The sequence below is a fragment of the Podarcis raffonei genome, chromosome 3 (genome assembly GCF_027172205.1).
Source record: "Podarcis raffonei isolate rPodRaf1 chromosome 3, rPodRaf1.pri, whole genome shotgun sequence".
Lineage (NCBI taxonomy): Eukaryota > Metazoa > Chordata > Lepidosauria > Squamata > Lacertidae > Podarcis > Podarcis raffonei.
Window position 1 is genome coordinate 98003107 of NC_070604.1, and position 26048 is coordinate 98029154.

At 43.8% G+C, this 26048-nt stretch overlaps 1 protein-coding gene across 2 annotated transcripts in view; it reads left to right on the top strand.

Moving 5' to 3' along the window:
• PTPN14 (protein tyrosine phosphatase non-receptor type 14) overlaps positions 1-26048 on the top strand; it is a 106814-nt gene that overhangs the window by 57947 nt on the left and 22819 nt on the right. For both annotated transcript variants that reach the window (XM_053383192.1, XM_053383193.1), the window contains exons 4-12: positions 9013-9110; positions 12824-12891; positions 16821-16891; positions 18591-18678; positions 19652-19740; positions 20796-20883; positions 22675-22757; positions 25270-25327; positions 25922-26000. In XM_053383192.1, the coding sequence (XP_053239167.1) occupies positions 9013-9110; positions 12824-12891; positions 16821-16891; positions 18591-18678; positions 19652-19740; positions 20796-20883; positions 22675-22757; positions 25270-25327; positions 25922-26000 (722 nt within the window). The remainder of the gene's footprint in view (positions 1-9012; positions 9111-12823; positions 12892-16820; positions 16892-18590; positions 18679-19651; positions 19741-20795; positions 20884-22674; positions 22758-25269; positions 25328-25921; positions 26001-26048) is intronic.

Below are 26048 nucleotides of genomic sequence, written 5' to 3' on the forward strand. Positions count from 1 at the left end.
CATGACACACCACACCCCAGTGCCTGCAGACTCCATTGCCAGCGTACCCAACCCCGAAGGCAATCGGGTCGTCGGAGGGTAACCGAATGTATAATTTGAAAACAATCCTGTTGCACAGGTGATTCTGAAGCTGGGATTTAGTTAACAACACCGTTGAGCCTACAAGTCACAAAAGAATTCCATTCGCTTGCCCAGACCTGTGGCGTTTCTGCAGAGCTTAGCGTTGTAGTGAGCTGTAAACATACCTGGGCGCGAGCTGCTGGGTGCAAGGATGTCACTTTTACATAACCCCTCTTGAGAGGTGACCCACGTTGGCTTGGGATTGCAAAGGGCATCTCTACATAATTACAGCTGAAGCCCATGCATACAGTGGTACCTCAGGTTAAGAACTTGATTTGTTCTTGAGGTCTGTTCTTAACCTGAGGTACCACTTTAGCTTAATGGGGCCTCCTGCTGCCGCCGTCACATGATTTCTGTTCTCATCCTGAAGCAAAGTTCTTAACCCAAGGTAGTATTTCTGGGTTAGCGGAGTCTGTAACCTGAAGCATCTGTAACCTGAAGCATATGTAACCCGAGGTACCACTGTACTTACTTAGGAGTAAGTCATGTTCAGTACAGTAAGACTTGCCTCCAAGTAAGAGTGACTTTAAAAGAGGCTTATCATGCCAATTTCTATACAAACTGCTTACAACCTGGAAGATAATATGTCGCTTCACTGTGAGAATCTGTCTCAGGCTCACATGCTTTCTCCTCCTTTCACCCTCTCTCCTCTCTTCTGTCTATTTTCTTCATTCAAGGCAAACCATCGTTTGCTGTTTTATGTGAACTTTCAAAATTAAGGTGTATTTCCCTTGCATACAAGGAACCAAAGCAGAATCAAAGCAATTCAACTTCACTTTTGCAAGGAAGGTGCATCTCATAGTTTCCCAGTGCATACAAAACAGCCAACAGAGGTTTGCTTCAAACTTTGAATCACGGCACAAAAGAAGAGGAGTACATTGGAAATTGGGCCTTTTCAGTGATGGAGTTCCCTTCCAAGATATATATGATGGGCTGCCTCAGGTCTTTTAGGAAAGTTTTTAAAACTCATTTGTTTCCCCTGGTTTTTACTTGAAGGTTTTGCTGCACATTCTCCTCCGGGGGGGTTTATTGGTAGCTATTGAATTTTATTGCATTGGGCTTATTTAAGCTGACTCTTTTTTTAAAAAAAAAATTGAATCATATGTTCCAGTGTTACGGTTAAAATTGTGCATTTGCTATTAACGCAAGTTGTCTTGGGAAGGCTACATAGCCGTGAAAGACAGCTTAGGAAGATTTGAAACAAATCCTGACCTGTAAAATGGGAATAATAATCAGGCATGCCATGGTTTTCAGCATCACGCTTGTTCTGGACCACATATTTGAAATGTGGAAAAAAACAAAAGGATTGCAGTAAGTTACTCCATGGGCAACAAATAAATGATAAATATGCAGTGGTAGCTTGAGTTAAGAACTTAATTCATTCTGGAGGTCCGTTCTTAACCTGAAACTGTTCTTAACCTGAGGTACCACTTTAACTAATGGGGCCTCCTGCTGCTGCTGTGCCGCCACTACACGATTTCTGTTCTCATCCTGAAGCAAAGTTCTTAACCTGAGGTACTATTTCTGGGTTAGTGGAGTCTGTAACCTGAAGCGTCTGTAACCTGAGGTACCACTGTAAAGGAACGATCCACCAAGGATGGTTCCACGCGCTCCACGTACTGAAAGCATTTTTACAAGAAGACTTTGCAGCGCATCTCATTTTTAACATTTGGCCTTGCTTGCCATATACTTAAGATTCTTTTAGCATGAATCTCATCATCTGACTTGGCTATTAACCTGGCTGAATACCAGAGGAATCTTCAAATTGTTGACTCACATTGCTTCAGTATGTAACCCAAGCTTCTTTCCCTCACACTGTAATGTTAGTGGCATGTCCCTTTCAGAGCAAGCAGAAGCATATTTGGGGATGATTCAGTTGGTGTGGCTTGGCACAATTAAACTCTATTATGGTGAGCTGTGTTCCTTACCGTGCGTGGAAGTTGTCTGTGGGATAGTCTGACCCCCATCACGTGAATCCCAGTTACCCAAAACTTTTCAATTCAAGTTCCCCATATAAAGCATTGCCTTGTAGTGCTAAATTGACATTTCTTTCATAAATAATACTTGGGGCCCCTTTAGCTGCTATGTATGAATGATAAAACTGTCAATGGCAACTAGCTGTGAGAGCGATATCATTATGTCCACTACACAGCTATGCCTGTTTATACCAGTTGCTGCTGGGGAGCTGAAGTGGGGAGGGTGCTCTTCTTGGCTTTCTGCAGGCACCTAGTTGGCCACCTTGAGACCAGCATGCTGGATCCAGCAGGGCTCTTCCTGTATTAAAAATAACACAAATATGGAAGAACGAGGATACCCCGACTAAAGACCTGTGGCAAGAGAAACTGATGGACTATGCAGAATTGGCAAAATTGACTCATAAACTACGGGACAAGGATAACTGTGACTTTAAAGATGATTGGGAACCTTTTACAAAGTACTTAAAGAAACAACAAAGTGAACTGGACTCCTTGGCAGGTTTTGAATAAACACTCACAAAATTTTTATTGACAATAATCAGTCAGACAAATTAAGGATTTATACAATTATGTAACATGCAGAGAATAGCATCTGTAGAGAAACCAGAGATTGGAGCTGAGGGAAGTCGGGGAAGGGGAGGGGAGGGGGGTTATTTTATGGGGGGAGGGGGGAAATGGGGGGATCAAGGATGATATGTGTTAAGACAATATGTTTTGTTTGAATTCTTAATAAAAAATATTTTTTTACAAATAATAACACAAATAAAAGATCAAGAGTCAAGACCCTGGGAAGAGAGTGTTCACAGCAGGGGAAAGCAGGGTGCTGAGAATTCCAACCCATTATTTCGAGTGGCAGGCACTGACTTAGCCAATGCCCAGTGCAAACTGTTCAGCACTCTAATTATAAGAAGCACATGGTGTTCAGCTGGGACTTTTTTAAAAAAAGAAAGGAAAGGAAAGCATGCTCTTTCCCCCACCCTCTTGCTTCCTGCCCCACTCATTTCAGCTGCCTTTTCTCTTTTTAAATTGCCTTTTCCTTGTTCCTTTCCAAGCTTGACAAATTGGGTTAATCCCATTGGGCCTCTGTGCTTTTTTTTTTTTTAATTGCTGTCACCTTGTTTCGGATTTGCCACAATTTATGGTCCTAGTTCAGCTGAGGTATGCTCAAGAATGTCTTTGAAAAGGGAGTAAAGAATTGGAGGCTATTCCAGAAATGTGTGTGTGATGTTTGAAAAAAACAAACCAACAACCCAAAACCTGCATGTTTCTGGTACTGTCCTGAATCTCCTGGTATTTTGGATTAACCCTGATTAATAGGTGGTTGTGAAGGGAGTTTGGTGTGCTTATGCATTGTACTTTGTCTCCCTGTAATTTGCTTTAATTAATTCAAGAGTTCAAGGGCAGGCACTAAGGACTGGGTTGAGACATGCCTTCCATTTTGTTGCAAAAGCACAGGCTATATTACTGCCCCCTTTAAAAAAAACACCCCAAAGGTTTAATCTTAATACATTTATTTTAAGTGTCTCTTTTGCCTTGGTTTTAATGTATCTATATGGGGGCTTTCTTGTCTTTCTCTTTGTTTGTTTGCAAGGCACTTCAGGTTGCCCCAGGCAAGTAAAGCAACTAACCTATTCAAAAAATATCAATAAAAAATGATTTAGTGCATCCAAAACCTGAAATCTGTTGAGGACAAAAATGAGTAAGATTTGTGGGAGAACATTAATTCCCAGTTGGTGATGGCAGGTCCCCAACCCTTACCCTGCGCCCTCCCCCTCAACAAAGGAAAGGAGAGAACGAGCCCGGAATCAAAGAAGAGAGGAGATCTCGGAGGTATGGTGCGAAAAACATATTGCCCCAACCATTTCACACCATAAGATGTGTAGTGGATGATGTCTGTCTGAAACCCTGCTGCCAGTTTCCATGATGGACAGTCCTCTGAACTGGTATGCAGGCTCAGGATTACTATCTTGGTGAGAAGTAGCCAAACAGGTGGAAGCGAGAGCACATCCATCAGTTTCACTTTCCAAGGCTGGCATTCCTGCCCCAATGGCACTGCCTTAAACCTGATCTGTTTATCAATTATTGTTTTATCCTGCCTATCTCTTAACATCTCTTAGGGATCCCTAAGAGAATCCCTTAGGGATCCGCATCTCTTAGGGATGCGGGTGGCGCTGTGGGTTAAACCACAGAGCCTAGGACTTGCTGATCAGAAGGTCGGCGGTTCAAATCCCCGTGACGGGGTGAGCTCCCATTGCTCGGTCCCTGCCCCTGCCAACCTAGCAGTTCGAAAGCACGTCAAAGTGCAAGTAGATAAATATGTACCACTCTGGCGGGAAGGTAAACGGTGTTTCCGTGCGCTGCTCTGGTTCACCAGAAGCTGCTTAGTCATGCTGGCTACACAACCTGGAAGCTGTACGCTGGCTCCCTCGGCCAATAAAGCGAGATGAGCGCCGCACCCCCAGAGTCGGCCACGACTGGACCTAATGGTCAGGGGTCCCTTTGCCTTACTTATCTCTTAACAGCTTCAGGGAAGCGTATATGGTTCTCCACTCAGAGGGCAAGTCCGCAACCCAAGATTAGCCAGCAGGCTTTGTGGCTTCCTGGAGATTTGAACCTGGGTCTCTCTGGACTGGTATTAGCCCATCACTCTCGCTGCCGCAGCACACTGCCTCTCTTATAACACACATATCAGCCTACTCCAGTTCCTGTTTCGCAATTCACTGCTATCTTTAAGCTGCTAGGGACTGGGATGCCTGTCATCCCAAACTTGCTACATTTTAAGAAAATGTTCATTAGTTCTATGATTCGCCGAATCAATATTTCTTCGGCATCATTTTCATTTTAAAAAATAAAATAAAAACCATTCAAATCCCTGAGAAATTACCAGGAGGATGGGAACAGGTCTAGGCTGTTTAATTAACAGGCTACCCGTCCATCCAGTAATTACGTAATAGAGAGGAATTTAAAAGGAGTTGTACCGTGCTGGCAACCAAGATGCGTGTTTCATATTATAAGCTGCTATTAAGCACGTTCCTTTAATTTTTTCAAATACACCCAATTGAAAGCATAGCTTGGAGACATCCAGAATCTAGAATGTGGGTTGCATCCAGTGTAGCGCTAAGAAACAAGCTCCATCAGTGCAAGGATTTGCACGGGTGCAACAGAACTCCCCCCCCTTCCTCTCACCCTAAATCTTTTCTGAAGTTTTCCCCAACCTTCCAGAACAGATTTGGGGGAGGCAGGGGGTGCACACAGAGAGAGGGGAGGAAAGGTCCATTTTGCAAGTGGAATTAATTGTGCTGATGAAACACCCTACAGTCACAGTAAAGCTGCAAGGTTTAGACAGCTGGAATGCTTGTTTGATTAGCAAAAGCTTCCATTGATTATTCAGCAGAGGCTAATTTTAATGGATTGAGCTGAAAGTTAAAAGCATACAGGTGTTTATTATTATTATTATTATTATTATTATTATTATTATTATTTGTGAGGGAGGACAACAACTGTTTCCATCCTTGCGTATTACTATAGCAAGGTAATGGCCTTTCCCCTCAAACATATTGGTTTCTTTACTCCACACAGTTCCTTTAGTATCTTAAAAATATATTTATTTAAAATACGTTTCCTCAGAAATGATCAAGAAGTGGAAATTAAGCTTACCACTGCTGTAAACGCCGTGACTGCAAAGAACTGGAATGAGAACATACCTGCTACAGAGTTTGAATGAATCAAAAAGATCTGGGCCATAGTGATGATGATCAGTTTAACCTACTATAACAGAATATGTGTAAATCAACCCAATAAATTTATAGAGCAATTGTGGGGTGTGTTTTTTGTTTTGTTTTTGTTTAGATGTTCTGGAATAATAAGTTCAGTAGCAGTGTAAACCCTATGCTATCTTTAGTTTATTGTAATGTTATTAATTTAAGGCTGTTAATTGGAATAATTGTTAATATATCAGTGATCTGAATAAAATATACTTAATAACAATTATTTTTGGGGAGGCTTTGATGTTATGCAGATGTACCTAAACTTAATCAGTTTAAACACTAGAAAGTTCTTACTTATGAATCACTTCCCATGAGACATCCTGAAGCAGTTTACAGTATAACAGCATATATATAATAGTTGCAAATAGTTAAAACAATTGCATATATAAAAACAGTTATAAACCATTATGAAAAAGAAGTTTGCAACAGCACATACATAAAGATTTTTGGAAGACCTTTTGAAAGAGGAACATCTTCAGCAGGCACTGAAAAAACCATATACTGATGGAAGGGAGTTCTAGAGGGCAGGTACCACCACACTAAAGGCCCAATTTCCCACATTGTGTGGTACACACCTCCTGATAGAATGGTGTGAGCACCTGATACTTGATCACATTGGTCTGCGCTTGTGCTTGACCCAATTTGTACTTGCTCAATCGATCAGTTGGCGGTTATAGTTCTTACAGGTGAAAAAACAGCATGCAGCCCATGGTATGAGACAGAAATTAGTGCAGGCCATTTTGTTTCACCCATCTTATGTCAACAAACTAAGATCTTCCACTGAGTGTTTCTGTATGGTGTATGTTTCTGCAGATGCTTTCAGCTTTTTTACTTCATACTTCCTTGAGAACAGCTAAAAAGTGGAGTTGAAGAGGCCCAGCAAGGCCCATCTCTGATGCCTGAGCTGCTTCTTTTTTTAAAAAACAACAACAACCCCACAATCATGGCATTCTAGAGCAGCCTTTCTCAACCTTGGGTCCCCAGATGGTGTTGGACTACAACTCCCATCATCCCTGACCACTGGTCCTGTGAGCTAGGGATCATGGGAGTTGTAGTCCAACATCCAGGGGTGAGAAAGGCTGTTCTAGAATGACTCTAACCCAGGCTTCTTCAACCTCAGCCCTCCAGATGTTTTGAGACTACAATTCAAATCATCCCTGACCACTGGTCCTGCTAGCTAGGGATCATGGGAGTTGTGGTCCAACATCCGGGGGTGAGAAAGAATGTTCTAGAATGACTGTAACCCAGGCTTCCTCAACCTCGGCCCTCCAGATGTTTTAAGACTACAATTCCCATCATCCCTGACCACTGGTCCTGCTAGCCTGGGATCATGGGAGTTGTAGGCCAAAAACATCTGGAGGGCCGAGGTTGAGGAAGCCTGCTCTAACCCCTTTCATGTATTAGTCACACGGACATGGTCTATGAACAGAACAGGGCAACGGAGTTACGCTGGTCGGTTTGCTTAAAAATAACTGAACAACATTTTCAAGCGTCACTGCTTAATGGATACTGCTGCTGTTTAAATATGTGTTCCATGGTACAGCAATGAGGATTAAAAAAAATGTGACAGGGCTTCAGACAGAAAGAGATGGTTCCGCCTTGCTGCTCTCACTTGGATGGGCTAAAACTTTTGCCCTGTTCTACTCCCCAAGTGCAACTCTAGTCTGTTATTGTAAATGCCGTGATATGCATCTGATGGTGCGTAAGGTTACAACTCACGTTTTCTGCTGAAGGGAAACCACCATCTTGTAGTTCCATCTTTGCCTGGACTTGTTTTCCACTCCCATGCATACCCGTTGAAATGAGATTGGCAGCCTTGCAGCGATTATATGTACAGTCAAAACAGGGAAAACTCTGCTCCCATTGCTAACGGAAGGTCTTCTGTTCACATACTTCAGGCTTAGTTTTCTTTCCAGGCAACCTAATTTAGACAAACCCCAAAGGCCTTCAGAAATTTAGCATGTAGCGAAACTCCCCAGCCTTTTCCAGTGTTCAGCCAGGCTCTAAGTGCATTCTTAATTATAATGTCACAACTGTGCAGCAAGCTGGAGAATTCAGGCTTGGTCGGAACTTTGGTGCTGTCTAGCGGCCAGCTCCTGCATCTCTATCTTTCAGTGGCCCTGGAGAATGAGAAGAAGAGCTTTGCCTATCAATAAACAAATGTTTTTCAGCAGGCATTTTTTAGATTCTCCAGACTCATAGCTAACATCTTGCAAAAACACCATAGGAACTATTTCGAAAACCTATTAGAGAGTTCCATTGATTTCTTACAATACATCTTCATAGATTATTATTATTAGCAGCCTCCAGACTGTCAGTATTTTCAGGGTCAGATTCAAGCACATACTGGAAATTTTAGGTTTGCAGACTTCCGGAACGGATTAAGTTTGAGAACCAAGGTACCACTGTAAACACAGAACAGGGAGGAGAATGATGAATGCTCATTGTTATATAACTCCCATGCATATGTATTAGAATGAATGCTCAGTGAACAGTGGGTACAACCTCCACACAAGCCTTTGTGAAAGTAAATCAGGATGAATGCTTATTAAGCAGACTACAGTGGTAGCTCTGGATGCGAACGGGATCCGTTCCGGAGCCCCTTTTGCATCCAGAGCAGAACGCAACCCGTGTCTGTGCATGTGCATGTCGCAATTCGCCGCTTCCGCGCATGCACGTGACATCATTTTGAGCATCTGCGCATGTGCGAGTGGCGAAACCCATAAGTAACGCATTCTGTTACTTCCGGGTCTCTGCAGAGCGCAACCCGAAAACACTCAACCCGAAGCTACTTCAACCTGTATCTGGAGGACTGTATCTGGAGGAGCACTGTGTTGGTTGGATTTTGATATATCACAGCAGGAAAAGGCAAGAGTAAGTCCCGTTGACCACAAGGGAGCCTGAGGAAACTTGCATAGGAGTCTGCTATGTAGGCTCTGCATGCAGTTGAGAATCCTGGAATTTAGAACAGGTATTTCTCTTCCATCCTGAAGCACTCTCCCCTCTGGTTCAAATGCACAACAAACCATGTAGAATGTGTGGGTATAAATGTAATTGCCCAGCAATCTATTTGTTCTTTCGGGGTGGGGTGAGGGGAATCCCAAGTGTAGATACTGTTGGTTTCATTTTGCTGTATCTCTTGTTTACAGGTATCAGTATTACCTGCAGGTAAAAAAAGATGTTCTTGATGGACGATTGCGATCTTCACGGGAACATGGGATAAAGTTAGCTGCCTTGGCGGTTCAAGGTACGGCAAACTCACCAGCTCACTCTTTCTCATATTATCTGGTTATTTGACTGCAACAGGAATAAGTTCCAGTTACTGTAGACTAGATGTGGCAACCTGCTCAGCATGGTAGCTGGCTTGATTCAAAATATTTCAGATGACAGCCACTGACTGACATTTTTTAAAGTGCCACTTTATAATTTGGAAATAGTATATGTATGGAATTCAGCCCCCAATAAATAATTCCTGGCATAACTGTAAGTGTTAGAAATTTATTTCGCAGCATTTCCTTGGGTGGAGATTCCCAGGACTATTGCATGAGATTGAAACATGTAATTTAAATTGAGTAGTGCAGTTTAACATTCTAGCCACTGTATTTTTTTCTCTGTCTGTCTGTCTGTCTGTCTGTCTGTCTCTCTTTCTCTCTCTTTCTCATTATGTAGCTGCCCATCCTGGTTAGCTGGAAGTTACACTACAAATATTGAGAGTGAACAAATGTTGAAACAGAGGGGGAAATCATTTTAGGAACAGGCCTTGAACCCATAACTCGTGCTTTCTCACCTGATGCTCTTAGGCCAGGGGTCCAAGCTTTCCTTGCCTCGGGCCAGTGTCTTGAGCGACAATCGCGCGGTGGGTCGGAGAAGCATGCGCCCACACGTGCGCAAACACTATTTCCAGTGCACATCCGGGTTGGAGGAGGCCCGTGCGCATGTGCACAAGCTATTTCTGGTGCTCCTCCGACCCAGAAGTGGGTCCCCGCGCCGCACCAGTAAGAGCAGGCAGCAGTGGGCGGTGGTAGGGGTCGCCGCAGGCCGGATAAACAAGTCCCACGGGCCTTATCCAGTCCCCGCCTACCCTGCAGCTACTGTTATAGATTGTGACTAGCTAACAGTAGTCTAGTTCCTTTAGTGGGTAAACCATGGTTTCCCACTAAATGAATGAGTGTACTTCTGCTTCCTCTTTCCCCTTTTCTGTTTCATAACCTAGGGATGGAAAGTAGTAGTTTTACATCATGATTGGCCAGGTTGTGGCCCTCCAGATGTTGTTAGATTACAAACCCCATCATTCCTGACTATTGACCCTGTTGACTGAGGCTGATGGGTCCAGCAACATCTGGAGGACCACAGGTTAGACACCCCTGTTTTAAACTAACCAGAGTTCCCCAAGACTTCTGACTCGGGAAACTGGTTTGTTTAATCTGTGATTTTAATGATAGCCAATCAGGATCAAAGTGGTTCCAGATTCTGACTTGTTCTCATTAATCATAGTCTGAACAAGCCACAGTTAGCACATAATAGGAAACTGTGGTTAGTTTAAAAATTAGAAGTGGAAGGGAGGAGATGCGAGGATGACTGCATGAGACCAAGGTTCACCACAGCGCATTCTCATAATAGAAAATCATTGTTTCTCATTACTGCCAAACTAAGCCAGTTTTTTCTCAGGGCATATCTCCAAAAGCTTTACTGTGACTGTTCACTGAGATAGAATGTGTTTTATTGTTCCAGTGTTGTAGGCATTCAGAAAGCCTTATGTGCTCACATTGTTCATTTTCTGCATAACCTTTTTTTAAAAAAATAAAATAAAATATAGGAACAAATGTACAATCAGTTACAGTTTTCCCCTGTCCCCCCCCCATTGTCCTTGATTGAAAAGTGACATAGGGAATTCCTACAGGTTCCCCCCTGCTTCATTTAAATGTGTGTGTGTGTTTTTAAAAGTTTGTGTGCAGATTTTTTAAAAAATAAAAAGAGTTACATGCACAGTTTCTTATCTACTTGTGTTCTCTAGTTTAGAAGTAAACACACATTTATAATGTGAAATGAAATGAAACAGCATTTTTGGCACCCAGTAATCATATGAAATTGTCTTGAAGGCTTTGCAAGAATATTTGACTAGTGTAATTTACGAGGGGAATTTCCAGCATCTTGAGAACCTTTTCAGCAGTGTTTGATCTGATTCAAATAAAAGAAAGCAAGAGCTCTTGGGCAATATTTCTCTCTGTTAAAATGAAGCGGTGTAGGTGGGAGAGTCTTTTACAGACAGTATTATAGCCTTCAGGAAATACTTCTACCCTCATTCTCCCAATTCCAAAACATCTGAAAAATGAATACACTTATTTGCATGATGTTATGTGCTGAATACATAAAAAGCCCTGTTCAGTCACTCCCATCCCTAACGGAGTAAGCTCATATGTAGAGCAACCCACAACCAGAATTTAAAATCCAATGCCCTACAGTGCCTCATGACTGGAAGAAAAGTTTTTGCACAAGTTCCTAAAAAGATATCGAAACTGCTAGAAATAATGAGAAAAAGAATTCTGCGACCTTCGAGATGTTACAGAAAGAACATTTCTGCTAGAGTTCACCTTGCAACTTTGACTTACGGGCAGAATTTTCATCCATCTCGCCTAGAAGGGTTGGAGACTTCAAAAACGGAAGAAGTCTAAAAATGCATGTTCTCTTTTCCATGGCCGCTTGAATTGTCTGTCTCCATTTTGCGAAGGAACTTATTAAGACCAACAACTGATTATCTCCACCTTAGAAAAGGATAGGCATTGAATCTTCCATTGCCAGCTTCTCAACAGAAACGCTCAGAAAACTTAACTGTTCGAAAGTGCAAGTAGATAAATAGGTACCACTCTGGCGGGAAGGTAAACGGCGTTTCCGTGCGTTGCTCTGGTTCGCCAGAAGCGGTTTAGTCATGCTGGCCACATGACCCGGAAGCTGTACGCCAGCTCCCTTGGCCAATAAAGCGAGATGAGCGCCGCAACCCCAGAGTTGGTCACAACTGGACTTAATGGTCAGGGGTCCCTTTACCTTACTGTTATGCTTTCAAACTGCTAGGTTGGCAGAAGCTGGGACAGAGCAATTGGAGCTCATCCCATCGCATGGATTTGAACCACTGGCCTTCTGATTGGCAAGCCCAAGAGGCTCAGTGATTTAGACCACAGCGCCACCATTTTTCAGAGTAGGACAAGAGGACAAGATAGTAGGAAAAGAGAGGGCTTGCATACTATCATACCTACCTGAAGAGATTTGTGATAAGCTGAACACAGACCATTGTCATTTATAGTATGTGTTCTAAGACATAATGATCTGGAAGATTATAGCTCCTGATTAACTGTGTTTGGCTTGGTGGGTCACAAATATGGGGGTGTCTCTCTAAGAGAAAGAGAGGTGAGGGAGGTACACTCATGAAAATGAAAGCCAGGTATAAAAATAATCCACAAACCCTACCTCAAATCTGTGATCTGTTGATTTGTGATCAAGAGGATGACATCATCCTAATTGGGAAACACCCCCAAGCTGTTCCTTTTTGCAATATTTTAGAAATATAAGTGATGAAAACAGAACATTTTTGGTCCTGTGTGTATGTATGTATGTTTTGTTTTAGTTTGTTTAAAATAGTTTTAAACTGTTCTTCATCCAAATGGATTCCATGGCAGTGTTTAATTGGGAGGAATCAAGCAATCTGTGTTTAAGTTAAATAAGGGGTTTTTTTACTAAAAGAATAAAATATCCTCTGGTGAGAAAAGGTCTTTCCTTTGGTAGGGCGTATTGGGGTTTTCCTTCTAAGTCACAGGTTGACACCATGCTCTAATATTTGCATTGGACATCCCAGTTCGCTGCATGTTAAACATTTTTGTATCTGTTCGAGATTGAGAGTTTCATGTGCAGGGAGCGCTGAGCTAATGTGGTTTGCGGGTTAATTTTCTCTCCCTCTTTCCTCTCCAGCTGATTTTGGAGACTTCCATCAATTTGCATCTCATGATTTTCTCCGGGAATATGTATTGTTTCCTATGGTGAGTTCATACACCTTGATCTTTCATTTCACCTTTTGCATGTAGACTTTTCCTGCTTCATAGAATAATAGAATTGTAAAGTTGGAAGGGAACCTGAGGGTTATCTAATGCAACCAGCAGCAATGCAGGAATCTCAACTAAAGCAGACATGACAAATGGCCACCCAAGCTCTGCTCATTAAGTGATCCGCCGTGACCTTCAGCAAATTTCAAGAAGTCAGTGGAGAAAAGTGCTTGTTGTCTCTTCCTACCTTGGACTATAGTAAGCTCGCAATTGACGCACGTTTAATTTGTGCGAATTCAACTTTATGCGCTTGGCAAATTAAATAAAAATGGAAATGGGACTAGCATCTGGGGAAAAGGCTTTGGCAATCCCACCCACTGTTGCACCTGTTTTGTTTTAACTATACACAATTTTGTCTTTAGGTGCGATCCCTGGAATGTAACCTCCATCTAAGTTGAGGGCTTACTGTATATTGATGGCCACTTCCCACAAAAGCCTAAAAGCCCCACCCCTTCCAGAAACCCTGCCTCCCAAGCCCTGCCCGCGCACGTACACCAGTCACTGCCTCCTCCCTGGTCAAGTGGGCCTTCCTGGGACACAACTGAGGAGGAGCAAAAACTGACCTTTCACTTCATTTACTGGAGCGACAGCAAAGGATCTAGGACAGGGGTCCTCAAACCAAGGCCCACGGGCCGGATAAGGCCCGAGGAACTCATTTATCCGGCCCGCGGCAACCCCCGCCACCCGCCACCCGCTCTTACCGGCACTGCGCGGCTGCCCACTTCCGGGTTGGAGGAGCACCGGAAATAGCTTGTGTGCATGCACAAACATTATTTGCGCATACGCAAGCGTTATTTCCAGTGCACATCAAGGTCGGAGGAGGCCCGTGCACATGCACACAATCTATTTCCGGTGCTCCTCCGACCCAGAAGTGCGCTGGAAGTAGCGTGTGCGCACGCGTATGGGCACGCGCTCCCCCGCCCTCCACCCCGCTGTGCGATTGGCCTGGAAACACTGGCCCGAGGCGCGTTAAGTTTGCTGACCCCTGATCTAGGAGTACCCACAAGCTACGAACCTGCTCCTTCAGAGGAAGTGTAACCCATCAAGAGCAGGCAATCTCCCACCCATCCAATCTAGGGAACCACCCACTAACAGTGCTTCAGTCTTATCTGGATTGAGTTTCAGTTTGTTGGCTCTCATCCAGTCCATTACTGAGGCAAGACACTGGTCCAGCACTTCCATTGCCTTACCTGCAGATGTAAAGTAGAAATAGAGCTGTGGGTCATCAGCATACTGCTGACAAGTTACCCCAAACCTCCGAATAACCCCACCCAGCGGTTTCATGTAGATGTTAAACAACATGGGGGATAGGATTGAGCCCTGCAGAACCCCAAATTGACAGTGCCATGGGGCTGAAAAGCATTCCCCAAGCAAAACCCTCTGGAATGACCATCCAAGTAGGACTGGAACCACCGCAAATCGGTGCCACCCACCCCTAGTTCGGACAGTCGCTCCAGAAGGATACCATGGCTGATGGTATCGAAAGCCGCTGAGAGGTCAAGAAGAATTAACAGGGACATGTTTCCCTTGTCTCTTGCTCAACAGAGGTCATCATATAGGGCAACTAAACCAGTTTCTGTGCCAAAACTGGGCCTAAACCCCAATTGAAATGGATCCAGGAAATCAGTTTCTTCCTGAAGCGCCTGGATCTGGTCTGCGACCACTCGCTCCAGAACCTTGTTCAGGTGGTATATTCAGGACAGACAAAAGATGGTACTTCTTCACCCAGTGCATAGTTAGACTGCGAAATCTGCTTCCCCGGGACGTACCAATGGCCAGCTTTAAAGGGGGATTAGACAAATTCATAAAGGATGAGGCTGTCAATAGCTGCTAATGGTAACGGTTGCTGGGGCTCATGATCAGGAGAACGATGTTGTGCTCATGTCCTGCATCTGACTGACCACTGCGGAAACAGCATTTTGTACTAGATGGGCCTTTCGCCTGATCCTGCAGGGCCCTTCTTTTGTTCACACACTTGGCAGGGAGTTTCATCTCATTACTCTGAGTTACGCATACATAAGTCTACTTTGTGGGAGTACTGGGAAGCTAAAATAGTGCTATGAGCACGTGTAATCTGCCATTCCATGTAATAGCTAACTGGATATTTGAAGGAAGGTTTCCCACATCCAAATTTGACGCTGTAATTGGTACCTTCATCCTGCCTGGCTTTTTAACGGTGTCCACCCACTGGAAAGAGTTAGATGTCCGCATGGGATAGTTTACTTAATTGGCTAATAGTAAGCCCTTATTAACTGCATAGTCAATGGACCAAAGATTTTGCTGGCGGGTGAGGTGTTTCCTGCGAGTGGGGGGGGAGGGGGAATAGCAAACTTGAGAACCGGTGAAAGGTTGCTGCCTTCGGACTGTGTTTGATCTTGTGCAGCTACAATATGTGTCAAATGGCATTTCTTCAGCGGTGAAAAGAACAAAGTTATGTACACAGAACGCCTTGCAGGTGTGCAGCTGTGTACAGGCACGTAGCATGCCATTTTTCATTAGCACGCTACCGCTTTCACATTTTTCAGTGTCAGGAACAAATATTATGGGGAGGCCCCCAGTGAGCAAGAACGAAGGCAGTTTGGTTAAGTATACATACACACAGCCTTGAGGCATTCCAAAATAATCACTCAGAGTTTGATGGCTTTTTTTCTTTTTTCTTTTTCTTTTCAACTTTGAAATTATGAGCAGATTCCATTTTGTACTATTGCACCGGATGATTTTAATAGATAACCCTTGCCACACGCAAACCGTGTTTACAATGTAGACAACCTTTCTCCCCCTAACTGTTGAGATCACAAATGTATTGGACTGCATATTTTTTAAAAACAGAACCAGCAGCAAAGCTTTTGATCTCAAAACCCTAAGTACGTCGCAGAAATAAACTTAGCTCTTCTTTCCTGCATTATTTTCTTAGCGATTCCCCTTTGGAGCTGTTTTTTCTCAATATTATTTTATGTTTTTCTGTGCAATAGAATACCCCTAGGCTATATTTCTTTGAAAGGGAGATTGTGTCTATATTGGAGAGGAATCCCCCTCTCCGATGAAGATCTGAGGCTCAGTGGTAAAGATAGGTTTGCACGCAAAAGAAGGATAAGTCTGCCATTGGCTACTAGCCACCATGGTTGAGTTCTCCCTCCTCTGTCAGAGGCAGTATGCTGGGAATCCCAAATGGAGATATTCCTGCTGTGCTCAGGTCCTGAGCTTGGGCTTCCCATAGCTTCCTGGTTGGCCACTGTGAGAACAGGACATTAGACTAGATGGGTCTTTGGCCTGTTATGCTCTTAAGTCCCAGGTTCCATTTCCAGTATTCCCAAATAGGACTAAGAAAGTCATATCTGAAACCTGGGAGAGCATAGAATTGTGTGCCTTGCTATGAAGCAGCTTCCTGTGTTCTTAATGGGTCAGTTTAATTACCTGTACCCTTTCTTGCAAAACGAATAGTTTGCTTGGATGGGTTCTATGAAAGTGTTTGCTCTGTAAGCACTTTTTCTTTCTTTCTTTTGCTCAGTAGTTTCTGTTATACCAGATGGTTTGTAGGCTGCATGCTGGGCGGCTTCCAAGTTGAACTTTCATCTACAAGAGAATGATGTTGTAGTCCTGGAAGGACTCTACCACCTCAGAATGCAGGGTTTATAGGGTTCTGGGTGGTGGTGGTCCACCCAAATCTATAACATTATATTGCTATATGAGAGGGAAGACAATGGCTTTGCCCACTTTCTTTACACAATGCATAACTGTACACACTTATGTCATGTTACCACTTACTCACCTTTTTTCTAAATGAATAAAGCACTGAATATGGCAACCTTTGCCTCTAGGGAGGTTGCTCCAACTCCTTGATCATTGTTTTATTTCCGTCTCTCTAGGACTGGATCCAAGACGAAGCAGCCCTGAAGGAGCTGACTGACAAAGTAGCCAAGGTGCACACAAAACACAGGTGAGACCCCAAAATGTCAGATAAGGCAGCTTGCCTTCCTTCGTTATCAACTGTTTCTGGAGTAGGTTTAGCCTGCGGTGCTATTTCCTGCAACCTGTGTTTCTGCTTTGGCCAATGGCTTTGATATGGTCTGGAATGACATCTCTTAGGGAAAGGGTGGCTCCTTGTCTATCAGCCATTGTAACAAAACGGACTCGGCAAGTTCAAAGGCAGTGGGCTTCTGACAAGGAGATGCTGGGGATAATCAACAGAGGAAACGCTGTTGCTTTCAAGCCTGCCTTGTAAGTTTCCCAGAAGCATGATTTGATTATGACATACAGGAAATATATACGGCGTTTCCGTGTGCTGCTCTGGTTCGCCAGAAGCGGCTTAGTCATGCTGGCTACATGACCCGGAAGCTGTACGCTGGCTCCCTCGACCAATAAAGCGAGATGAGCGCCGCAACCCCAGAGTCGGCCATGACTGGACCTAATGGTCTGGGGTCCCTTTACTTTTACCTTTACAGGAGATTGTGCTTGCTAATTATTTTTGAGCACCGTGATGCTGCACATGCACCGGAATGCACTTGTGTCTGGTGAAGGCTGGGGCTGTTATCTATTGCTGACAGCAGGTGATGAGGTTGAGAGAGAATAATAATAATAATAATTTATTATTTGTACCCCGCCCATCTGGCTGGGTTTCCCCAGCCACTCTGGGCAGTTTCCAAAAATACACTAATATGTCATACATTAAAAACTTCCCTGAACAGGGCTGCCTTAAGATGTCTTCTGAATGTCAGGTAGTTGTTTATCTCTTTGACATCTGATGGGAGGGCGTTCCACCACTACCGAGAAGGCCCTCTGCCTGGTTCCCTGTAGCTTTTCTTCTCGTAATGAGGGAACTGCCAGAAGGCCCTCGGCGCTGGACCTCAGCCTCCGGGCAGAACGATGGGGGTGGAGATGTTCCTTCAGGTATACTGGGCTTAATTAAGCTTAAGAATAGCTTAATTCCAGTCAGAAGCCGATACTAGCATCAGATAATGACTGGGTTGTACCATTTTTGCATGAGTATAAAATTTCCTTTGGCTTTGCTCATTTTCAGCTTTGGACTGTTTTTGATGAGATCTGGATAGCCTAGGTTTAAGTTGGGGGGACAGGAGGGTTGCCCAAAATATTTTGGCCTTTGAATGTTATCATTGTCCTAGATCAAGGGCAGCCAATGTACCATTCAGTGTGAGAGTCAGTGTGGGTAGTGTTTAAGAGCAGTGGACTCGTAATCTGGTGAACCAGGCTCGCTTCTCTGCTCTTCCACATGCAGCTGCTGGGTGACCTTGGGCTAGTCACACTTCTTTGAAGTCTCTCAGCCCCACTCACCTCACAGAGTGTTTGTTGTGGGGGAGGAAGGGAAAAGGAGATTGTTAGCTGCTTTGAAACTCCTTCGGGTAGTGATAAAGTGGGATATCAAATCCAAACTCTTCTTCTTCATCATTCTCCTGATGTCGCTGGACTCCAACTCTCATCGGATCCCACCCCGCCCAGCATGGCGAATGGTCAGCGATGATGGGCAATGTAGTTCAAGAGCATATGGAGGACACAAAACTAGCCTTCTACATGTTGGATACCCCTATATAATTCTAAGTTAGCAAATTCCAAGGGTTCAACCTAGAATCTTTGGTCCTCTGGGCAATCCTGACCCATATTTCTCTTAACTCGATTTACAGTGGCATCTCTGCAGCGGATGCAGAATTCCTATACATCAGTGAAGTAGAACGACTAGATGGGTTTGGGCAGGAAAGCTTCCCTGTGAAGGTAAGGAACTCCAACTTAATTTCCAACTGAGGCCTTTTATTGTATTAGGAAAATATGAAACGTCCTGAACAGCTTGCAACCAGCTTGCAGAATAAGTCAAAACATTGCAGTTTTTAGCTTTCAAAGTCGGCCTCCACCCGCTCCACCCCCCCCCCACATTCATTGTTTGTGGAGGTATTCTGTAGCTTTATCTGCCAGGGGCAATCTGAGTTCTACCCTAAGGCACATCTCAGCTGAAGATCTGCCCTTGTCTCAGCTTCAGCTGATTTGAAGAATCTGGACAACGGTCTGTTTCGCCTGAAGGGACAGAAGGAAATAAACAATTTGGCTCCTCGCTTGTGTTCTGAATCTTGTGACAGCCTGCCTCAAAGTTACTGATTTTTGCACCGGAAACCAGAAATTGATGCAGTATTCCATGTCGAGCCTTTTGGACAACTGACAGAAATCAAAGGTTTAAAGTTCTGCGCTGTGGCAAATCAATTCTCTAATCCATTCTCTTTTGTAGTGTTTGGTGAGCACCAAAGTGAGATAAGCACAAATTGGAGGGGGCACAGTAAGCATTGCTGTAAGAGCTAACTCCACATTTCTCTGGTGGATCCAGAGAAAAACGCAATTAGAAGTTAATCAAATTGTGCTTCGTTCTGAGACACAGCAAGGTCCTTGGTTCTGATATGGCTCCATTGTGCCTCTGGTGATATTTCTTTGGAATATTTTATATGAAAGGAGCAAGCGGCCTTGTGGATTCAATCTTGATACGCGATATATGTCCATTCTGTCAGCGGGGCAGATCTTCTCATGGGAGGTTTGTTCAGCCCAAAATATCTGATGCAAAAGGCATCTAGATAAGAAATGGGATTTTGTTGGGGGTTGGGTTTTTCTCTCCTTTTTTTCTTTATATTGTGATTGCTGCTGATTTCAAGGTTTGGTATAATTAAAATTTGAACATTTACATTTTTTATTATTATTCATGTAGGACAATCAAGGAAATGACATGCACCTTGGAATATACTGCATGGGGATTTTTGTCAAGAACAGAATGGGAAGGCCCACAGTAATCTACAGGTAAAAACATGATCAGGAAACTTTGTGTCTGACCGATCCAAAGCTAGCTTGATTTCCATCAACTTGGCTGGATGGATGAAAACTGGATCCAACCCAATTTCATTCAGTTTAATCCAATGACAGGATCCCACTGATAAAAGAGAAATGGAGAGGGAGGATTTCTTTTGCCAGTTCCTCTGCCTGGCTCCTGTTCCCAGTACTACCTCCCACACTGTTCCAGAGGCTCTCAAACCTAGTTTGAGGTTCTGTTCTGGAGCCTTCATAAACTGAGGTCCAGCATAGGGCCATTTCAGTTGTGGCACAGACATTGTGGAATGTACTTCTTTGATGACACCAACTAGCTCCTTCTATATGTTCTTTTTTGTTACCTTGAAATATATATGGGAAAACCTTTGGTGATGGCTGAGAGCTGCTCATATTTCTTTTTTGCTCTAAGTGGGACTAATTCGCTGCTCTAGCAGAACAGCAGGGTTGGATACAGCCCTGTTTGTATTTCGTTATAGGCCATGAGTTTGCACAAAAAAAGGAGGTTATTATTTTTTTTCAAAGTGATAAACGCAACACATCCGTTTGTGTTTCAGCTGTTTCCCCTCCTAAAACAAGGTGTTTTATTTTATCTATTTATTCATTGTTGCATTTATATACTATGTTTCCTCCAAAGAGTTCAAGGGAGTACAGGTGATTCTCCCTCTCCTATGAGGTAGTCAGGCCAGGGTTACAAGGGAAGCTTCGTGGCTGATGGGGACTTGAACCCTGGTCTCCTAAGGTCCTCATCCAACCTGCTAACCACTTTACTACACTGGCTGCGTAGCATTCCCATCTGCAGAACCATTAACATGAATTTGTTGGAGGCAAAGAGGCATTTACATTTGCTTCTTAGGTGATTACTCTGTACATGCAGCCAGGTCATTGATAATAATTTTCACAAGCTGAAGCATGGAGAAGCTTGATTGAGCCAAACAGTTACTGAACATTCTCCTTGTACTGAAAGAATCATGACAACTCTGGCTGTTTGGCAATGGCATGTCTGTTTCAGCAAACTTGCTTCTCCGCAGGTGGAATGATATCGGGAATATAACACACAACAAGTCTTCCATTGCTGTGGAACTGCTCAACAAAGAAGAAACTGTGCTCTTTCATACAGTAAGCAAAGCATTAAAAGATCAGCCTTAAGGGTTATTTTTTCCCCCTTCCAACCACAGGATCTTCATTGTATACATTTTAAGTGTGATGGATTCTTGCAGACGATTTCCCAGTGTGCTATTTTAACTTCCATGAGATCAAACCCACCCCAGGAGCTTGGAAAGGGATTGCAGTGAATGATAACTGAGGTTGTTAGCAGGCTGTGCACTGGATTCAGCTCAAGCCTGGCCGGCACAGGGCTTGGGCAAAGTTAGGTTGAGACAGCCTTGGATCAAGTCAGGCTGCCCAGAGTGATCCAAAGCTGTCAGGAGGCAGCACATCAGAGGGCAAAGCTGCAGGGGTCTGCTTCACTGGTGTGTTCTCAACATGGAACACGTAGACAAAACAGATTGAATCTTCCACTCACCAGCTGATGAGTGGAGAATTTGATCCTGCGGGCTGCACTACTTTTGCAAGTATCTTTCCCATACGGAAGGTGATTGCAAAGAAGCACCCAGCAGGATTGAACCTTCCTGCTCTCTGTTCGGAGGGAGTCTCTGCTTCTTCCTCCACCCCTCCTCCCAATCATAATTAAACATGGGCTCCAAGTCATGGATTGATTCGGGGCCAATCCAAGGTGGCTCAACTTGATCTATGGCCTTTTAAATTGGGTGTGTGTTTTTATTTGTGATTATGGTATGTATTTTTGTGTTTTCATATTGGAAACTGCCCTGTGATCGTCGGATGAAGGGCGGTAAACAAATTTAATAAATTATAATAATAATCCAGGGTTTTGGATTGGGTCAGGGGAACTGTGCACAACCCTAATTGTTAGCCACCAGTATTACCGAGTTTTGTAGCAACAAAAGAACTGCCTTGCAGGCTGAGTCCAGAATCCATCTAGTCCATTTTTTTATTTTATTTTTACCAGTGGGCAGCCAAATGCCTTGCGGACCTCATAGGATGGGCTTCATTGCTGTACCCTGATGCTTCTCTTTAACCTCCTGTAAATCAGATATTAAGGACGCAGGTGGCACTGTGGTCTAAACCACAGAGCCTAGGTCTTGCCGTTCAGAAGGTCGGCGGTTCGAATCCCTGCGATGGGGTGAGCTCCCGTTACTCGGTCCCAGCTCCTGCCCACCTAGCAGTTCAAAAGCACGTCAAGTGCAAGTAGATAAATAGGTACCGCTCTGGCGGGAAGGTAAACAGTGTTTCCATGCGCTGCTCTGGTTCGCCAGAAGCGGCTTAGTCATGCTGGCCACAAACACCGGCTCCCTCGGCCTATAGAGCGAGTTGAGCGCGCAACCCCAGAGTCATCTGCGACTGGACCTAACGGTCAGGGGTACCTTTACCTTTACCTTTTAAATCAGATATTGGTCTTTTAAAAAAAACTCCATTTGATTTCTCACGAGAAAAGCCTTGCTGGATCAAACCATTGGTGGCTGTAGCTCAGCCTCTTGCTTTGCACCCTGTCAAGCCAGATGCTTCCAAGAAACAGGGCTTGAAGACTTAGGATTGACACTTGTCATAGCACCATTTCGCCATTGGACTGCTCTTCTCTGGGCCCCAATGATGTGACTAGTTTGCATTAGCATATCTCTTGAATTAGCACCAGTATCCCTATGATATGGGGACTTGGATGCTGGCATTTGTGCCTGTGTGTTTCTGAGCAAAGCATTATTCCTACTGAATATTTCAGAGGAGCGCGTTCACCATTACATAACCCTTTGCTATGCCAGTCACAGTGTAATTAAGTGTATTTCCTGCATTCCCTTGTCTCCCTGCCCCCTCCACCCTTTCAACTTTTTAAAGGACGACCTTGAAAATGCCAAGTATATTTCACGGCTGTTTGCTGCAAAGCACAAATTTTACAAGCAAAACAACATCTGCACAGAGTGAGTACTTTCCCCTTTTCCAGTTCTGGCTTCTGCTCGTGAAATGTGAAGCGACCTCATTTCGGTTTAGGCTTTTGGAGGCCATTTTTTATTATTTGTTCCCCACCTGCCTTCTCCCCCACCCTCACCTGCAGAAACACAGCAAAGGGAAACATTGCTCTAGTTCAGAAATCGAAGGAAAGGCCTGCAAAAATGATGCTTGCTTTCTCGATTGTAAACTTGGAGGCTCATTTTAGGATGAAAGGGTAGCCGCAATCCGAAACACACTGGTTGCAATGGGAGAGTTGAAAAGGACCTTGGGAAACCGTGGAGACCAACCCTCTCCTAGGTGCAGGATCTGCCATATCAGATGCAGCTACAGCACCTCTGATAGATGAACGTCTGGCCAGAAGTGGGCAGTAGTACAGGCAGGGCAGCTGCCAGTGGTCTAGTGGCATATTCAGAAGTGCAGGGACCCCTTTGTGGTTGTCACAGCCATTCCCCTACTAAGATTATCCAACCTTCTAAGATTATAATTATAATATAAGAAAGAAAATATAATTATAATCTTATAATTTGGGATGCATCGTGACAATGTGCAGATCTCCATGTGTCAACCAGGGTTGTTTATAGCCATACAATCGTACAATTAAAAGAAGGAAAACAGTTTATAAAACCAAGCTAAGCTATTATTATTGCTATTATTGTTATTATTATTATTATTTAGTTACTTTACTTATAAAAATAACTCAGAGCGATGTGCAAACTCAGCAGAAATAGTAACACCATTTGCAACAAACCCTATAAATGAAAACCTAAAAGACAGGTCTAGCAGACCATGAATCACCAAAAGAGGACACAAATACAGTGGACCCTTGGGTTACGTTACCTTCGGGTAACATAACTTTTGGGTTGCGAATGCGGCAAAACCAGAAGTGTATACTTCCAGGTTTTGCCGCCCGCGCATGCAGAGAAGTGCTCTGTGTGCCTCGTGTGTGTGCAGAAACAGCGCCTCTTCTTGCAAAATTGTCGGGGTTCGCATGGGCCCCCGGAACAAATTAAATTCGTATCTGGAAGGTCCACTGTACTTTAAAAGCCTTCATGCTAAGGACCAAAAAGCCCAAGCGAAAAGGAAAATGTTTGCCTCGTACCTAAAACTAGACAAAGAAGGTTCCAGGCAAGTCACTCTGAGGAGAGCTTTCCACAAGTGGGGAGCTACCAATGAAAAACCCCATTCTTGTGTTGCTGCCCTCTGAACTTCCCGTGGAGGACGTGCACAGACAAGGGCCTCAGATAGCAATCACAGGGTGTGAGTCAATTCCATGCAACGGCAGCGCGTTATAGATCAAACAATACTGAAGAGGTATGTCCCACAAAAATACCTGAACTGCCAAAGGCCAAGGCCAAAGCGATGTCTTCAGCATTCAGTGGAATCCATATAATGATGTTGCTAGATGGGCCTCTGTGAGGAGGGAGTTCCACAATTTAGGAGTTGCCACAGAGAATGTTCTCTGGGGTGCTGTTCCCTGCCCCTTCTATTCCCATTTATAAATCTTCATGGTGGCTGCAAGATGGCTTTGCCCTGCTTCCACTTATTGGTTGCTAGGTTATAATATTATTTGGTATCTCATCTTTTTCTAGTTTTGTTTTGTTTTATGCTGTATTTCCATTTTGTACTTCCATTTCCATTTTGGTTGTGGTTGACTGCCTTTGCAGCCTTGCCTAAGGCATGGGCGATGCCTTCAAAAATCAATAAAATAAGACACGGGTTTAATCGTTCTCTTAGAAGACTATTCAAGGCCTGTGACTGCTAGCCGAAAACCTTTTCCCCCTCTAGTCTGTGCTTTTTTGAAAATGGCTCTGTTGTTCGCATTTCTTCTTGTCTGTCTTATTTTCTAATTGCACATAACGTCGTTCACCAGATCAGAAACTGTAAGAGGAGAAATTCCACCTTTCTTCTCTACACGTAAGCACTTTGCTCCTGCTCTGTCTTGTGAATGCTTTTTTCTTTCATTTGCTCTCTTCCTCCATTCTAGTTCTTCTTAAGTTCTCCCGCCATGCATCCTGCTATTCTAGCATCATGCCCAGCACTTATTTAATATTTCCTCTCTTGGCTTGTGTGTGTTCATTGCCTCTTGAGTGACTTGCTATGCTCCCAGATTCTTGTTTTCTTCCTTGCCTAAACTACGTTGAACAGTCTTGTGTTCCCAGTCCTCATTTCTCAAATTGCTTTAGTTCTTTCCCTTTCACTCCTGCCCTCCTTGCATTTTCAGGATAATTTTTTTACACACCCTAAGCTTACCCCACTGGCTTACCCAAAGGCCTCTCATTTAAGCCTTTCCCATAGCTGGTATTTTGCCAATATCGTTTATTCAGAGTTCCTGTCACAGGACATATTTCTGGGGTCCCTTCTTCCAGATACTCCCCAATACCACGCATACGAAACACTGGAAGTTAACAGTATGATGTGTACATTCTTCTTCAAAATGACATTTATTTTTAAAACCCCCCTTCATTTTTTTTCCTCCCACAGACAATCAAATTCCCCTCCTCCTATTAGGCGGCGGCCCACCTGGAGTCGATCATCCTTGGTAAATATCTTGGGATAAGTGACAAGCTAAACAGCAAGCACCGAGGAAATGGGGAAAAAGAAATCTAGAGCTCTTTTTATAACTACAGAAATCTATAGCAGGCATAGGGAAACTCAGGCCTCCAGATGTTTTGGGACTACAACTCCCATCATCCCTAGCTAACAGGACCAGTGGTCAGGGATGATGGGAGTTGTAGTCCCAAAACATCTGGGGGGCTGAGTTTGCCTGTGCCTGATCTGTAGTATAGTTATAGTATACTATACTATAGTATATTATAGTATAGTAGTATAGTTTTGTGGAAAGATTACTTGAAAAGTCAGTACAAGACCCCTGTCATTAAATGTTTTTTTTTGGGGGGGGAGGATGTGAATATTTGGGGAAGGGCCATAGCTCAGTGGTTGAGCTATATCCCAGGTACAAACACTGGCAGCTCCAGGTATGGCTTGGAGAGTTTCCCTGCTTGAAACCTGGGAAGCAGCTACCAGTCAGTGTAGGCAATATTGACCTAGCTGGACCAAGGATTCTGATTCATGAGAACACTGTTTCCTATAACTCTGTGTCAAATTGCATTTTTCTTTTCTTTTTGCATTTTAGCCAAGGCAACACCCATTTATTATGCCACCTATGCACCTCCAGTGTGGAGAGCACTACACGGAAACTCACAATTCACAAGGTATTTATCACAAATATTATGACTAAAAACAACAGCAGCAATAGTAAA